We start from the raw sequence: 16527 nt of genomic DNA on the forward strand, positions 1-16527 counted from the left end.
CCCTTGCGCCCTTGGCAAGGAGTTGCAGTGGTTTCCCTCCCCAGCTCAAAAAAGAGAGGGGAAATGTCTCTGTGCTGTGGTGCAAGAAGAAGAAGAGTTTGGATTTGATATCCCGCCTTTCACTCCCTTTAAGGAGTCTCCAAGTGGCTAACATTCTCCTTTCCCTTCCTCCCCCACAACAAATACTCTGTGAGGTGAGTGGGGCTGAGAGACTTCAAAGAAGTGTGACTGGCCCAAGGTCACCCAGCAGCTGCATGTGGAGGAGCGGGGAAGCGAACCCAGTTCCCCAGATTACGAGTCCACCGCTCTAACCACTACACCACACTGGCAAGAAGGACAATTTCACCAAACATTCCATTCCATTGACAAACAGCTTTCCCCCCTTAATCTCCACCCCTTTAAACAGGGGAAGGGGGCAAGGTGTCTATGTGTGAAAAGGACAACAAGCAGCAGTTTTGGAGAGCCAAAAAAGGCCACAGACATTAAAGTAATGAGCATATATCCTGCAACCCTCCTGGTATTCATGTGAGATATTTGCACATCTTTCCTAGGGTTCCCATATTTCAAAAAGTAGAATTCCTGAAACCCGCAAAGTTGTTGAGGTTTTTTTTAGGAAACAACCAAAAAATTTTGGGAGGGAACAAACCCAAATTCTTGAGCTTTTGGGGGAAAACCTAGCCCCAAAATAGTGATTTTAAAGGTTTTGAGCTGTTTCCACTGCTTTTTCCATCGCGTTGCCATACATCCGGGCTTTCCCTGACACTTTGCCGTTTCGGCAAAATCCCCCCCAGACGCCATTTTTACACCCAAAAACCAGGACATGTCAGGAATTTCCCTAACGTTTTGCAAGCCTACATCTCTCCATTCTACATCTTCCCATTGATCATGTTGGAAGGGACCACGAGGATCATGTAGTCCAACCTCCTGCAGGAATCTTTTGCCCAACCTGGGGCTCAGATCCAATTTCCAGTATTAAAGGTTTAGGTCTCTTAATCAGTCTTGCCGCAGCAGCCTGAACCACATTGATGGAAAACGTCCCCCAACATACAGCGAGAAGAGGAAAAAAAATGTTGATTTGATACCAACCTAGAAAGTGAATCCAAGGGTATCTGTTTCGACAGGAGTGTTGGCTAGCTCCAAGCTACCTGGCTCGTAGCATGAAGGATGTTTTCGCATGACTCATAGGTGGGCGGTGGTGAAAGGTCCTGGCTGTATATAGTAAATAGGAGTCGTATTGGCACCACAGAATGAGATGCACAGAAATAGCTGCGGTGTTATCTTTTCTGATGGGACAAATACCTGACAAGCTGCCTCCTTCCCCCTAGACCCCTCAGGTGTGAAGATCGGCAGAGGCCATTCTCTGTGGCAGCCCCTAAATTGTGGAACTCCCCACAGAGGTGTGTCTTGGCATTTTTGTTATATACAGCTTTCAGCAAATGCTGAAGACGCCCCTCTTTACCCTGGCTCTTGGCACCCGAGTTGTACGTCTTTAGCACCTGCCTTATTCCTTGTGATGGTAAGTTGTTTTGAAATGTTTTTAACACTGTGTTTTAATTGTTGCAACCGCCTCGGGACCTTAGGGTGAAGGGTGGGCCGTTCGTAACAGAGATATCAAGAATAAGAATAACAACTGAAATGCTAAGACTGCTATGAGTTTTCATTCCTCAGAAGGGAGGGGCTCCTTTTTCGGGCACTGGTATTTGGAGCAAAAGCAAAATCAAGCAAGATGTAGTAACAACCGCCACCCAAGAAGTCTTGTTCCGCCATTTTCTTGTTAATTGCACGTTTTAGTTGCACGTTTGTTCATGGACGTGAGCCCTCTGCAAGGTATCGCAAGTCTCTGTGTTGGTTTTGCTGCGGCAGACTGAAGATTAAGTCAGTCCTTGAACATTTCGAGGGCTGCAGTATGCACACTAACTTAAAACTATAGAATTGTAGCGTTGGAAGGGACACTGAGGAGAATGTAGTCAAGCTCCCTGCAATGCAGGAATATGCAGCTGCCCCATACGGGGATCGAACCTGCAATCTTAGCATTACTTCAGGTTACAGATGCTTCAGACTCCTCTAAACCAGAAATAGTACCTCGGGTTAAGAACTTTACCTCAGGATGAGAACAGAAATCGCATGGCGGCAGCGGGAGGCCTCATTAGCTAAAGTGGTACCTCAGGTTAAGAACGGTTTCAGGTTAAGAACGGACCTCCAGAACGAATTAAGTTCTTAACCCGAGGTACCACTGTATCAGCATTACGCTCTAACCAACTGAGCTATCATCTGTGTTTAACTTGGAAATAAGTGCTGTGGAACTCAGTGGTGCAGTTAGATAATTTTAGATTCTGTACTTGATGGTGTTAACTGGGGTGGTGAGGGGATTATTCTTTTAGACAGCGTGTATCACTAAACAGGAGACCTGGGTGGCGCTGTGGGTAAAAGCCTCAGCGCCTAGGACTTGCCGATCGAAAAGTTGGCGGTTCGAATCCCCGCAGCGGGGTGCGCTCCCGTCACTCGGTCCCAGCGCCTGCCAACCTAGCAGTTCGAAAGCACCTTCGGGTGCAAGTAGATAAATAGGGACCGCTTACTAGCAGGAAGGTAAACGGCGTTTCCGTATGCGGCTCTGGCTCGCCAGAGCAGCGATGTCACGCTGGCCACGTGACCCGGAAGTGTCTGCAGACAGCACTGGCTCCCGGCCTCTAGAGTGAGATGAGCGCACAACCCTAGAGTCTGGCAAGACTGGCCCGTACGGGCAGGGGTACCTTTACCTTTACCTATCACTTCACATTTCGAAATATGGCAAGGCAGCCTTCCTGCATTGGGGGGGGGGGGCTGTGTCTTAAGCCGAGTGGGACCCTGGACTTCAAAGTCTTGCCCAGTGGTCACTCCTGGTGGAATTTGCTTCACTGGGGACCCTGGTTGCCAACTTCTTTACTTGCTCCTGAACCTTATGCTTATCCCCAGGTTGCAAAAGGTCTCCTACCTTGATGTCTGCTATTAAAGGCACAGAGCAGAAGACCAAGGCAGGTTTTCAACCCCTGGCCAGCTGGGCATCCGATTTGAAATATACTGTTCTGCCTTCTGAATAGTATTGTCACAGCAGGATGTAAAAAGGAAAGTTAGGAACCAGTGGAGTCCAGTGGCCCGGTTGCAAAGCTGCAGATCTGGAATTCATGCTTTGAATATTGCGCCTGCCATGAATTCACCTAGATACTTAGACAAGCTGCAGTTTCTCTCAAGCTCAGTTTCTCCCATCTGCAGTATGGGAATAATCATACTGAACTACTTGCAGTATTGCCGCAAGATAATATATGTGAAGCACTCTGAATGCTGTCAAGCATTATGTAAGCAATGTTATTAACTTACACAACTATTACCCAAGGCGAGGAAAGCTGAGAGATACGAATTTAGGACGCCACCTTAATTTTGGTCCATCTAATCTTGTCAGCCCTGACTGCCAGCAGGTCTTTTAAGGTTTTAGACAGAGATCTTTCCCATCACATGTACTCCACGCAAACCATGTATGGCCTTTCCTTTTGGAAATATGCATGTCAATCAGGTTTTGAAAGGCTGACCCTCCAATCCCCAGGTAATACATCGAAACTGTAGTAGTAGAAGAAGAAGAGTTTGGATTTGATATCCCACCTTTCACTCCCTTTAAGGAGTCTCAAAGCGGCTAACATTCTCCTTTCCCTTCCTCCCCCACAACAAACACTCTGTGAGGTGAGTGGGGCTGAGAGACTTCAAAGAAGTGTGACTGGCCCAAGGTCACCCAGCAGCTGCATGTGGAGGAGCGGAGACGCGAACCCGGTTCTCCAGATTACGTGACTACCGCTCTTAACCACTACACCACACTGGCTCTCTAAGTAGTAGTAGTAGTAGTAGTAATTTATTATTTATACCCTGCCCATTTGGCTGGGTCTCCCCAGCCACTCTGGGTGGCACCCAACATATGGTTACCAGACGTCCCCGTTTCCCGGGGTCAGTCCCCGGATTTACAAATCTGTCCCCGGAATGTCCTCGGATTTCATTTAATGTCCCTGGATTTATACTTTAAGTGTTGTAGATTTATTAGTAGGGAAGGAATGTTACGTGATTGGTTCAACGGCATAAGACACATCATATATCAGCGAGGCAAAATGGCAGATGCCATGGCAATGAGCAGCTCCTGAAGCCAGCCAGAGCCAACTGCGTTACCAGGCTAGCTCTGGGCTGCTGAGGCTGCCACTGCTGCCGCCACTGCCAAGGGGGAACCGGGGACACCTGACGTGTCAACTGGGGGAACTGCTGACCCCCCCCCCCGTGACCCAAATCGAGCCGGGAGCCAAGAGAGCAGGCTGGGACCCAGAGGAAGACCGTGTGACAAATGGAAACCACAGAAGAGAGGATATTATTTCTTATTTTTTTAAAAAACAAGTTTTTAAAATAACTTTTTTTGTGTCTTTTTTTTTTAAAAAAAGTGCCCCCGGATTCTTTGAAAAAAAATCTGGTAACCTTATCCCAACAGAATATTAAAAATACAATAAAACATCAAACATTTAAAACTTCCTTAAACAGGGCTGCCTTCAGATGTCTTCTGAAGAACTCAGATAGTTGTTTATTTCCTTGACATCTGACGGGAGGGCATTCCTTAGGGCAGGCACCGCTACCGAGAAGGCCCTCTGCCTTCGAAACTGTAATTGACAACTTTTGGGTCATCAACTGAACCCAGGTTTACCTTATCCCATTCCAGTTTGCAAGAGCCATGTAATCTGATATAATCCCCTACCCTGCCTCCTTTGAACCAGGGTAGGTGAGCCTTCATTTAAATAAAGCGTTCTGTGCAAGCATTCACAGTGACAACAACTAGCTTAGCAGGGTCATATAAGAAACAAATGGGTTAGTGGCGCTTTAAAGTCTAGCCAACATAGTATGGCACAGGATCTTGCTGATCTGGATCAGACGAACGAATCTGCCGTTTTAAGATCATGCGCCTGACATAGTTGACTTTGATCCATGAAATCTTGTGCCGTAATAAATTGGCTAGCCTTTAAGGTGCTGCTAGCTTGGGTTGGTGGAGAAGTCTTATTCACTTCATATTTAAAGGTGTATTTGTCAGACTCGTGCTTTCTTAAACAATATGAAAACTGAAACAAAGCTGTCCTTTGAAATTCATACTTCTCTGAATTTTGCAATGAATTTCTCAACCACTGTTTACAAAAATGCATATATATTATAAGGGAGAAATGCAATTCTTCTTCTTCTAAGCTACTAGTGTGCAATGTATTACTTGCTATAAAATCGCATTGTACAGTCATACCTCGGGTTGAATGTGCTTCAGGTTGAGCGCTTTCGGGTTGCTCTTACTTCCGGGTTTCGCCGCTCACGCATGCGCTCAAAATGACGTCACGCACATGTGCGGAAGTGGCAAAACACGACCCGCGCACATGCAGACATGCCGTTGCATCTTACGTTCCATTCAGGATGCAAACGAGGCTCCGGAATGGATCCTGTTCGCCTCCCGAGGTACCGCTGTATTTGGGGAAATTGCTTTGCAGAAAAGTGTACATTATTCAAAACTGCGTACAAAAGTGTGTTTATTAGGAGAAATATGTGCCGAGATGCTGATGAACGATCCTGAGGAATACAAAAGAACCCACAAATTGCTGTGGAAATGTGCAGAACTGAATTTAAGTTTGGGAAAATGAGAAACTGCGAGAGCTGTAATTGACAGATCCCTCCATCCCTTACCGCTAGCCCATTTGTCGTTTTGGCCAGAGCAGGCTGACATGCCCCCCCACCCCGAAAATTTTCATATAAGTATCATTTCCCCAGTTTTGTTATTTTATCCCCAAACACCCTTTCTGTGAAGTAACCACCTTGCTGGAGCAAAGCAGGTCTGGGTGGGAAACTGTCTGGGAACCTCCTGTAAGCCTAGACAGCTCAGTTGGTGAGAGCGTGGTGCTGATAATACTAAGGTTTCCAGTTCCAAGGTGCCAGTGTGGTGTAGTGGTTAAGAGTGGTAGACTCGTAATCTGGGGAACCAGGTTCGCGTCTCCGCTCCTCCACCTGCAGCTGCTGGGTGACCTTGGGCCAGTCACACTTCTCTGAAGTCTCTCAGCCCCACTCACCTCACAGAGTGTTTGTTGTGGGGGAGGAAGGGAAAGGAGAATGTTAGCCGCTTTGAGACTCCTGAAGGGGAGTGAAAGGCGGGATATCAAATCCAAACTCTTCTTCTTCTTCTTCGATCCCCCTCTGGGACAGCTGCATCTTCCTGCATCACAGGGGTTTGGACTAGATGATCCTCAGGGTCCCTTCCAACTCTACCATTCTATGATCTCAAAGCCGCCCTGAGTTCCATCACAGAAAAGAGGCAGGTTGTTAATGCAACACACATAAATAATGCTGCCCTGCCTCCCAGGTCTGCTGTGAATCTCTTGAGATCATTGTAGGCGTTTTGAATAATACTATGCATGCAAAGTGTTGTCATGTGGGACAGACAGGCATCCGAGGTAATGGAGAAAGGACACGACTTCCAGGCTGTTCTGAACTCTCTTGTTTCTGAAATGTAAACACTAGTGTTTTGGGCCGATGGGACCTTGCCCAAGCTGGGTTAAAAAAACAGGTTTCCTGGCCTGATCTATGTAACCTACAGGGCTTCCTGCTGCTCATTCTAATCAATGTGTATTTGTGCCCTTGGGAGGTAGCCAAGATCCACATGTTGATGTTTCATCAGAACATCATGGGTGTGGCAGAGCCAGGCCAGAATGGCTGGCTGCTTGACATGGCCTCAATAATAATAATAATAATAATAATTTATTATTTATACCCCACCCATCTGGTTGGTCTTCCCCAGCCACTCTGGGCGGCTTCAAAAAAAATATTAAAATACTGTAATACATCAAACATTAAAAGCGTCCCTAAACAGGGCTGCCTTCAGATGTCTTTTAAAAGTCTGGTAGTTGTTGTTCTCTTTGACATCTGGTGGGAGGGCGTTCCACAGGGCGGGCGCCACTACCGAGAAGGCCCTCTGCCTGGTTCCCTGTAACTTGGCTTCTCGCAGTGAGGGAACCGCCAGAAGGCCCTCGGTGCTGGACCTCAGTGTCCGGGCAGAACGATGGGGGTGGAGACGCTCCTTCAGGTATACTGGACCGAGGCCGTTTAGGGCTTTAAAGGTCAGCACCAACACTTTGAATTGTGCTTGGAAACGTACTGGGAGCCAATGTAGGTCTTTCAAGACCGGTGTTATATGGTCTCGGCAGCCGCTCCCAGTCACCAGCATAGCTGCCGCATTCTCGATGGAAGAAACTACCTCTTCTCTCTCTCTCTCTCTCTCTCCCCACCCTCTCTCTCACCCAGTGTTTCTGCTCGTGCTTCCTTTCACCACATCAGCCGATGAGTTGCTGCTGAGCGTCCTCATTACCTGTACAGGCAGCCCAACAGGAAACCTCAGCTAAACCAGGTCACCCTGTAGCATGTCCCCATTTCCCAACTTCAGTTCTTCATTTAGAATATATTAAAAAAAACACCCCACACACAAAATAAAAAACCTGTAGGTGGGGACGAGGCAGAGAAGCAAGGAAGGGATGACTGTGCAGTAGCTGTCTGAAAGAGATGCGAGGAGGGGAATTCGCTCTGGCGGGGAGTCGGCCGAGGTAGGTAAGTTCAAGTCCCTTTAGTGGGGGGGGGGGCATTGCATGTTTTAAGGTAGCTAGGACTAAGCAGAAAGGCTTTCAAACTTGCTCCCCTGAAACGCTCTCCCTTTCGTTTGAGCTTACTTCCACCTGCCACCCTTCTCCCCCAGGAAGATGCAACTCTGTGACACCTAAAATCCTGGATGCAGTCAGACGCCTTCACTCTCTTTGCAGCGTTGCACTTGTGGTAGTTGGCGTGGGAACCTGCGGATGCTGTGGGCTCCCGGCTCCCGTCAGTCCCAGCCAGCATGGCCAGTGGTCAATAATATTGGGGGTTGTAGTTGGAGGTCACCCAGTGTGGAGCTCTCCTTGGTATATAGTGCTGGGCAGGCTTGTGGTGGTGCTGTGGGAGAGCAGTATTCCACACATGTGCCTGCCTGCTTGTGCACATTGACACAGGCAGGGCCGGATTTAGGTTTGATGAGGCCCTAAGCTACTGAAGGTAATGGGACCCTCCAGCTGTCTTTTGTCAACAACAAATTATCGCTGTTTTTTGTGTTGAATGTATGCTGTATCTCAAAGACTAGATGGGAAAGAGACTTGGGAGAAGGGATTGATGATGGTTTGTGGGAAGGAATGTGGCAAAAAGCCCCCTTTTTTGAGTTATTTCTGCCCAAATAAGAGAAAACACCTTAAAGCTAACCCACAGATGTTACTTGCATCCCACATTGCTAAGCAAAATAGACAAAAATATTTCTCCACAATGCTGGAGAAATTGTGGGAATGAAGGAATATTTATACACATGTGGTAGAAATGCCCATTGATTAAAAACTTCTGGTTAAAAATATTTCAGGAAATGGAACAAATTACATCTCAGTCGATCAGTTTAGATCCCAAAATAGCATTGCTTTCTATATTTGCAGATGAAGCACAAAATCTTAGAGACAAAGACTTAATTGTGCATCTTCTAACTGCAGCATGTTGCTAGACACTGGAAGAAATTAAACGTGAACGTATATGAAGTTTGGTATGCTTATGTCTGGGAATTCATTTTGATGGAAAAGTTAACAGAAAGGGTACATGAAAGAAAACAATATGAGAAACTACATAACTTTTACATAACGTGGTCCTTCTTTATTGCATATGCATCAAAGAAAGTACATGCATATAAACCACCTGAGACACATGGGAGCATGTGGAATGATATTTTTTAAACCAGCAACTGTAGAAATAATTTTTCATTTGCTTATATTACTAATGTAATTACCTGGACGTAGTTGGGGCTGTTTTTTGGGGGGGGGGCATTGGGGGAAAACTCTATTTTATTGCTTGTATTTGATTATATGTTATTCTTATATTCAACTAATAAAATATTCAAAAAAAGAATAATAAAAAAGAATATATGCTATATGTTAATTTATGGACCTAATAGGTATCTAAAGCCATTTGCACATGTTGCCCTGCAACCAGTCCATGCAGAATGTAGGCACCCTATATCTAGAAATGAGCAAACCAGTGATATTTTAGGGAGCAGGCTAGCAGGCGGGGCCCATGACTTTCATCCTAGGAACCTACACAACACAAAACACTGCTGCTGTATGTAGGTTTTATTTTATTTGTTATTTATCTTATATATTTTAGAAATGTACATCCAGTTTCCTTTTCCTTTTACTTTTTTTGGGGGGGCCTCAAGAGAGTGGGGCCCTAAGCTATAGCTTGTTTAGCTTATACGTAAATCCGGCACTGGACACAGGAATCCACTTTTTGGAAACACTTCTCTGTTTCGCTACTGGGGGAAACTCAACTTCGAGTGTTAGTTGAGTACATAAATGGTTCAGCCTGTGGCAGCAATCCACCCGTGGGAAAATGTGCTGTGACCTTAGAGTAATCCAGTGACACTTCATTACAGAGCGTGACAAAAGTCTGTCATTTAATCGGGGCGGGTTATTTGTTGTTTACTGTCGTAACAATTGCTTTCTCAATCTGTATCTTCTGTACAGGGAAATGTGTTTTGAATATACTTTAAAGGTACAGCAGCCTGGGTTTCTTACGTACAAAAAGCAGTATATTCTTCATCCTAACCACTGGTAATGAATTGAAGTGCTGAGGCATCTGATCAAAGATCTGTATTTTAAAATAAGCTTAAAAATATATTTGTAGATGCTTGCTCCAAATGCTTGCTCCAGGCCAGGCAGAAACCAGCTGGCTGAGAGTCTTTTTGTTTATTCTCCTGAACAAGGGCCCCTCATTGATTTGTTGCAGTACCTCAAAGTTGTAAAAAGGAGCAAAAGCTGGGAACAAAGGTCATACAATTTACAGAATACAATCCAAGCTGCAAAAACATTAATTAGAGTTGGTAAATAATGCCTCCCATCAAACATCTTCTCAAGGTTTAAGGTATCCTGAGAAGGTTAAAAGGCAAAGAGCTAAAAACAACAGCTGCTGCCTGGTGAGGAAGAGAAACTGCTCTGAGGTTGTTTTTGGTCACTTTAGAAACTTGATTTTTAATAAGTTCTTCCCTTCTAAAAATCAATCTATATATATGTACTGACTTTAATGTAACTATACAAAAGAATGTAGAAAGAAAGAAATGTTAGATTCTTATGTTAGATTCTTATTTCATTGATGGTGTGTGAGAAGGTGAATCCAAGACCTCTGTTTATATGACAAAATTTGAAACCATGAGCCATCTGTTTTAGCCATTTGCCCCTGTTGCCAAGGGCAGAAGAGCAAAGAGCAGAAGAGCAAAGAGCAAAGGGTGATCTGATATTTAAGATGCCTTGTCAAGGCAAATGTAAGATATTGATAGAAGGAAATATAGCTCTTTGTCTCCCATAAAAGGTAATAGGAAATGGGTGTATCTTTTATGATTGGTTCTAGCAAACAGCCAATAGGAATTTCAACCAGGCTGATTGGACAGAGGCAGCCAAAGGAGGAGTAAGGAGGCTGGGCTGAGGGAATATAAGTGCTGGCCACCAGGGCTGGGGTGTGCAGAGCTTTTGGTAAATATACCACTGTGCCAATCATTTATTTGTCTGACAAATAAATTATTATTTTAATTTCTCTATTGCTGCGTTGAATATTTCATTCCAGCTAAGCGTTAACCACAAGCAGGGTGCTACAGTGCTTTGTGAAGTACAGGCGGTGACCATTTTGCGTGTGTCCAGTTTTGTGTGACCACCAAAGTGTGGGTCATTTTGGACCCAGAAGAGGGCATAATGGGGGCGGGGCATAATAGGCTGGGCTGGGATTATGAGACATGTGCAGGGGCCAGGAACAGAACCCCCACACAATATGGTCGCTCCCTATATTCACACTTAATGAAAGTACAGTGCCAATTTTCTGGTGGTTGACCGAAAAATGCACTCCCCAAAAAGCATCTTTAGCTCACTTTATTTGTAAGAGTGCTAAAGTTGGTTACTAGTTCCAAATTTCCAGTCCCTTATTTACATAAAAACGTGAAATATAGCACAATAAAAAATCAGTAAAGTTTTTATGTCCCTGAATTCCTAAAGTAAACATTGGGCGCCTGTCCTTCAATACAGTGGTACCTTGGGTTACATACACTTCAGGTTACATACGCTTCAGGTTACACACTCTGCTAACCCAGAAATAGTACCTCGGGTTAAGAACTTTGCTTCAGGATGAGAACAGAAATTGTGCTCTCGCAGCGCGGCGGCCGTGGGAGGCCCCATTAGCTAAAGTGGTGCTTCAGGTTAAGAACAGTTTCAGGTTAAGAACAGACCTCCAGAACGTATTAATTACTTAACCCGAGGTACCACTGTATAAGCAATGTCCCCTTCGAGAACAGTAACTTCCTCCAGTCAAACTTTTCATATGTGTGTGATGCTGATGGCTCTCTGATTGATCTGTCTTTCAAACCTCCATGCAGATTAGAGAACTGGGAACTACCAATGAACTTCAGGACCGTTTCTTTGCACCTGTTCTCAATCGCAGAAGAAGCAAGGCAACACAAGCAGCCCAACTGTTCCTGATCTTGCAGGGTCCTTGCATTGCATAGGAAACCAGGTGACACTCTTTATCTTTTTAATAGCTCACGTCACAGAGATCAAGGCATTAGGCATGGACATTCAGACCCCACATGACACTTTACCACGAAACTCTCCAAACTCTGTGTCGTGACACATTAGTGCGTTGTGTGTGCAGGCATGTCAAGCGAACGCTCCCCATGCTCCTCACAGGGCTAGAAAGGGGTTAGTTTACACCTCTGGTTTGTCAGTAAAACTGAATTATTGTGTCATGCAATGCTGCACGTCTAAAAAGTGTGTCACCAACATGGAAAGTTTGGAAAGCTCTACTTTACAAGCAGCAGCATCCTCAGTTCCGTAAAACAAAGAGTGGTAGTGGCATACTCTGCAGGGTTGTTGTAAAGAATGAATGAAGCTTTGCTCCTGGGCATGAGCCTGGAGTCTAGGGTGGGCTTTAGCGCTGTAAGAGTTTACATGGGGAGAGTCCTCTCAGTGGATTCATAGGTCCTGGTTCACTGGCATAGACAGGATTTTTGTTAGGGGGTGTGTGGCCTTTTGTTGTGGGGCTGGGGCAGAACCTCAGTTTGCTATGTACCGTATTTTTCGCTCTGTAAGACGTACCAGACCACAAGACGCATCTAGTTTTTGGAGGAGGAAAACAAGAAAAAAAATATTCTGAATCTCAGAAGCCAGAACTGCAAGAGGGATCGCTGCACAATGAAAGCAGCAATCCCTCTTGCTGTTCTGGTTTCTGGGATAGCTGTGCAGCCTGCATTCGCTCCATAAGATGCACACACATTTCCCCTTACTTTTTAGGAGGGAAAAAGTGAGTCTTATAGAGCAAAAAATACAGTATTTTTATTGCTTGGGGAGCAGCTGCCCCTCCCTGCTCCCCCCTTGTTTACGCCCATGTCCTGGTTGCCCTTTAACCCCTTTCCCAGGGCTAGAAATGATTAAGCCAAGCTAGGCTGTGGGCCGCCTCTCAGAGAACCCTGCAGTGACATGGGGGCAGAAGGGGAAACGGAACCCCTCTGAGTTGTGGGGTTTCGCAGGCTGTCCCAACACCACCACCCAGGAGCTGCTGGAACAGCTGCAGCAGCAGCAGCCGCCAAGGAATGCAGGCAGGCCAGACTGGCTAGGTTGGGGCAAGGCAGAGCAGGGAACGGAGAGACTGAGGGGTGGAGACTTGCCTGCGGCTGCCTGGCCTAGGAGTGCTGAGATCTGACTCTTTGACTGTTTAACAACAGCCATGTTCCGGCCTAGCTGAGCTCCAGCCCGGCACTCCATGGGGAGGCCCACGACGAGTGCCCTGCTGCTGCCCATCGCCTTCTTCCTGAGCCTCTTGCATGCTGCACCCCGAACTTACCTTCCTCTTGCCCGCCGGCAGCTCCTCACCAACTTCGTAAGCATGTTTTTACTTTTATGGGTGCAATGATATTGTTTTGGGGGCAAGGGGCGGGCAGTGGCTGTTGCAGACCTCAGACAGTGCAGGCGCAGGGCAACCCCAAAATTTGAGCGCCGATCCTTTATCGGTTGATGGGAAAGATTGACATGGAAGAAAGCTGGGCACCGTTCTGAGTGCCTGGCTGTTCCTTGCGCTCCCTGAAGCCAAGAGTTGCCCAGGCTGCTTTCTTGTTTGTTGTTTTAATGTGGGTGACAGGAGTATGTCCTTCTTGCTTCCTCTGCTTCTTTATATGGATGTCTTTGGGGGTTTGGGGGAAGCGTGAGGAGAGAGAATGCTGTGGTACGATGTATCTGCAAATGTGATCAGTCAGGGAAACTGGAAAAGAGGCAGCGTGCTTAGTATTGTCAGGAATGTGGTGCATAGTCCGTTAACGATTGTGACAGCAAGGCAGGGTTGCAGTGCCCCGCAGAGCAACTTCCGTGGTGGAAGTGCAGGATAGGGACCCTACAGCAGAGGACTCTCAGAAGAATCTGACAGTCGCCCTGCTGTTTGGCTCTCTGGTTGGTTTTTTCTCTCTCCCCGCACCCCCCCGGTTGTACACACAACAGGGAGTATTCAGCTAAGTTTACCTCACAGTTCAAATCGATGGACGTAACATAAGTCACGCCGATTTCTTTCTTTCCTTTACTTTTATTTTTCAAATTTATGTAATCATCCGACATTCGTTCAGGAAAATCAACAAATCTGCGCTAGGAAATAAAATGGCTCCGGATCATAATATTCTGCAAGAAAATATGTCTTAACATAAAATTCTCCTCTAAGAAACCCTCCAGGCCTCCTTGAATTTTCTTCCATGGGAAGTAGTTATTTTATTGGGGGATTGGGGAACAACCAGTTTCCTCATAATTTATTTCCACATTCACTTGCCATTCTTGCTCTTTGTTGCTTTTGCCATTATAGCCATATCCTGAACTTGTAAAGCCATTTCTTTCCACTTTTGAGCCATTAACATCCTTGCAGCTGTGAACAATTGGATGTATAGATCCTTACGTCTACCTATCTTTATGATAGGTGTTAACTAATGCCAGTGGGTCTACTCTGAGTAAAACTTAGGGCTTTTCCACACTTGTGCTTGGCTCGCCGCTTTCCCCTGAGAAAACCCTCAGTTTATTGCTGAATCGGTCCAAACTCCAATGGAGCTTTCTATGGATTGCTGTTTGTTCCAGTTCAGCAGTAAGGAGCGTGTTTTCCTGTGGAAAACTGCACGGCAAACAAAAATCTGCCTAGAAAGCACAGAACAAGCAGAAAACCTCTCAGAATTTCTGGATGTGGGACAAGCAAAGTGTGGATGAGCCGTTAGTTGGCTACCACCCCTTATATTTCACAGAATTGTACAGTTGGAAGGGACCGCGAGGGGCATCTAGTCCAACCCCCTGCAATGCAGGTTTTTTTTGCCCAATGTGGGGCTCGAACTCACAACGCTGCGATTAAGAGCTACATGCTCTACCGACCGAGTTATAAAGTGCATTGCTTCCCCTCCCCTTCATAAATAATTGCGGAAACTGTAGTTTACCCCTCAAAGAGCTACAGTTAGCAGCACCCTTCACAAACTACATTTCCTAGGATTCTTTAGGGGAAGTCATGAGCTTTAAAGGTGTGTAGTGCGGCCTTAGCGATTCCCATCTTGCTAAGATAAATGTGTGCAGCTGGTGCGAAAAAAGCGAAATGCTGTGCTAAGGGTCGTTTAGGAAAGGGACTGAAAATAAAACTGCCAGTATCGTAATGCTGCCAACTCGTGTACCGTTCTGGTTACCTCACCTCAAAAAGGATATTGTAAGACTGAAAAGGTTTCAGAAAAGGAAGATTCAGAAGAGACGAAAGGAAGTGTTTCTTCACATGGTGAAGCTACAAAACTCCTTCCTACGAGATGTGAAGAGTTGATAGCCACCAACTTAGATGGCTTTAAGGGAAGATTAAACGCGTATCAATCAGAGTAGAGCCATTAAAAAGAATGGACCTTACTTAGTCTTGTTCATTAATTTCAGTGGGTCTGAGTAAAACTTAGTCGAATACCACCCACAAACCCCAGGCCTTAATAAAAAAATGGGGGGGGGGGGAAACCCACCTACTAAAACGTTCCTTAAATGTCTTAACACACTCACTCGAATGATCAGTGTTTCACATTATGGTAGACTAGGTATTATTCAGATCATGAGTACATGCCTCTCTCCTTCTCACAAACTTTTGTGCGAAGGAACTGGGTCATTCCTGATGTTTCCCTTTCCAGTAATACAGAGCCCTTAACATGCGGCAGCCTTCAATTCTAATTGGGGATGTTTTAACCCATCATTTCATACCCATCGTTTGTTTTCCTACCAGTTGTACATCTCTTTGAGATTGATTGCTTCCCCTTGTATGCCGGTATCCCTGTAGTTCACAGTGGCCTCTTGGTTTGGGCCTGCTACAGGACTAAATAGCAGTCTCACAGATGATTCAGGAAGAGGGGGGTATACAGTGCTATTTTTCTAGAAAAAGAGGTGCCGGAACTCGCCACAAACACCTCCATTGTTCTCTTACAATGGCAACGGCGTCCACCTGAGAGGTGCCGGAATGGAGTTCTCAGTACATTTCAATTTAAACCCATGACACCCCCCTCTCATCCGCAGGGGCACATATCTGATTGAGTAACATTTCAGCGGTAGCGCATGGCTGCCTATTTGCCAGTGATTTATTACCGCTGAGGTGTGAGATGTTACACAATCAGAGCTCCCTCTCGTCCTCTTCCTCCCCCCCAACATTGTGTGTTTGTGGTGTATAGATAGATAGATAGATAGATAGATAGATAGATGGAGATCTAGTGTGGGAGAGATCAGCCTCATACACATGGAGAAAACCACATCTGTCAGGGCATGATAACTATCCCTCCTCGGTGAGAATCGAACACGTGAGGATCGAAGCGGAAGCAGCTTGTAAATTGTCACTTTCCTGTGATAACGATCACTTGTGGGTGAATAGACAGAGAAGTGTTAAAATTTGTGGCTTACTCCACCCCGCCTTCCAAGCCACAAGTGACTTAGGATTGGATTGGGTGGGTGGGTGGGTGAACTAGTAGCTTCCGTGGACTCATTGTTTTTTTCAAGGCCGGCTCTGCCGTTAAGCAGAGTGAGGCAACTGCCTCAGGCAGCGGCTTTTGAAGATCACAAAAGGCAGCAAATTATGAGAGGCATCGGGTTGGGTTTTTTAATGCTCACGTTTGCCTCACGTGCCAAAATACCTTGGGTATCTTGACTTTCACGGGAGGAGGGGGCCATTTGCTGTTCCAGTTCAGGCAGTAAAATGTTTTTGCTAGGCAGAGCTTTAGCCAGGCATTGAAACACATAGGGCTGTGCACACATTTAAAGCATCCCTTCTCACAAATGCTGGGAACTGTAGCTCCGTGAGAAGAAAACTACGGTTCCCAGATTTTTTTTGGGGGGGGGTGTGAAGTGTCTTGGCTTCGTTGCTGAACTAAAGTGCCTGGGGAGCTTAGGA

General features: G+C 45.8%; 1 protein-coding gene across 6 annotated transcripts in view; it reads left to right on the forward strand.

Annotated features, from left to right (window-relative positions):
* IL17RE (interleukin 17 receptor E) overlaps positions 1-16527 on the forward strand; it is a 59272-nt gene that overhangs the window by 15035 nt on the left and 27710 nt on the right. For 2 of the 6 annotated variants that reach the window (XR_014507546.1, XM_083425219.1), the window contains exons 1-3: positions 1244-1516; positions 11495-11631; positions 12839-12993. Coding sequence is in view for 5 of the 6 variants with exons in the window: in XM_083425219.1 (XP_083281345.1) it covers positions 12877-12993 (117 nt within the window). In the remaining variant the exon portion in view is untranslated. Of the gene's footprint in view, positions 1-1243; positions 1517-7356; positions 7627-11494; positions 11632-12838; positions 12994-16527 lie in introns of those variants that run through there. The other 4 variants (XM_083425220.1, XM_083425222.1, XM_083425223.1 and 1 more) reach the window with 4 other exon arrangements.

This window comes from Podarcis tiliguerta (genome assembly GCF_965153285.1).
Source record: "Podarcis tiliguerta genome assembly, chromosome: 2".
NCBI lineage: Eukaryota > Metazoa > Chordata > Lepidosauria > Squamata > Lacertidae > Podarcis > Podarcis tiliguerta.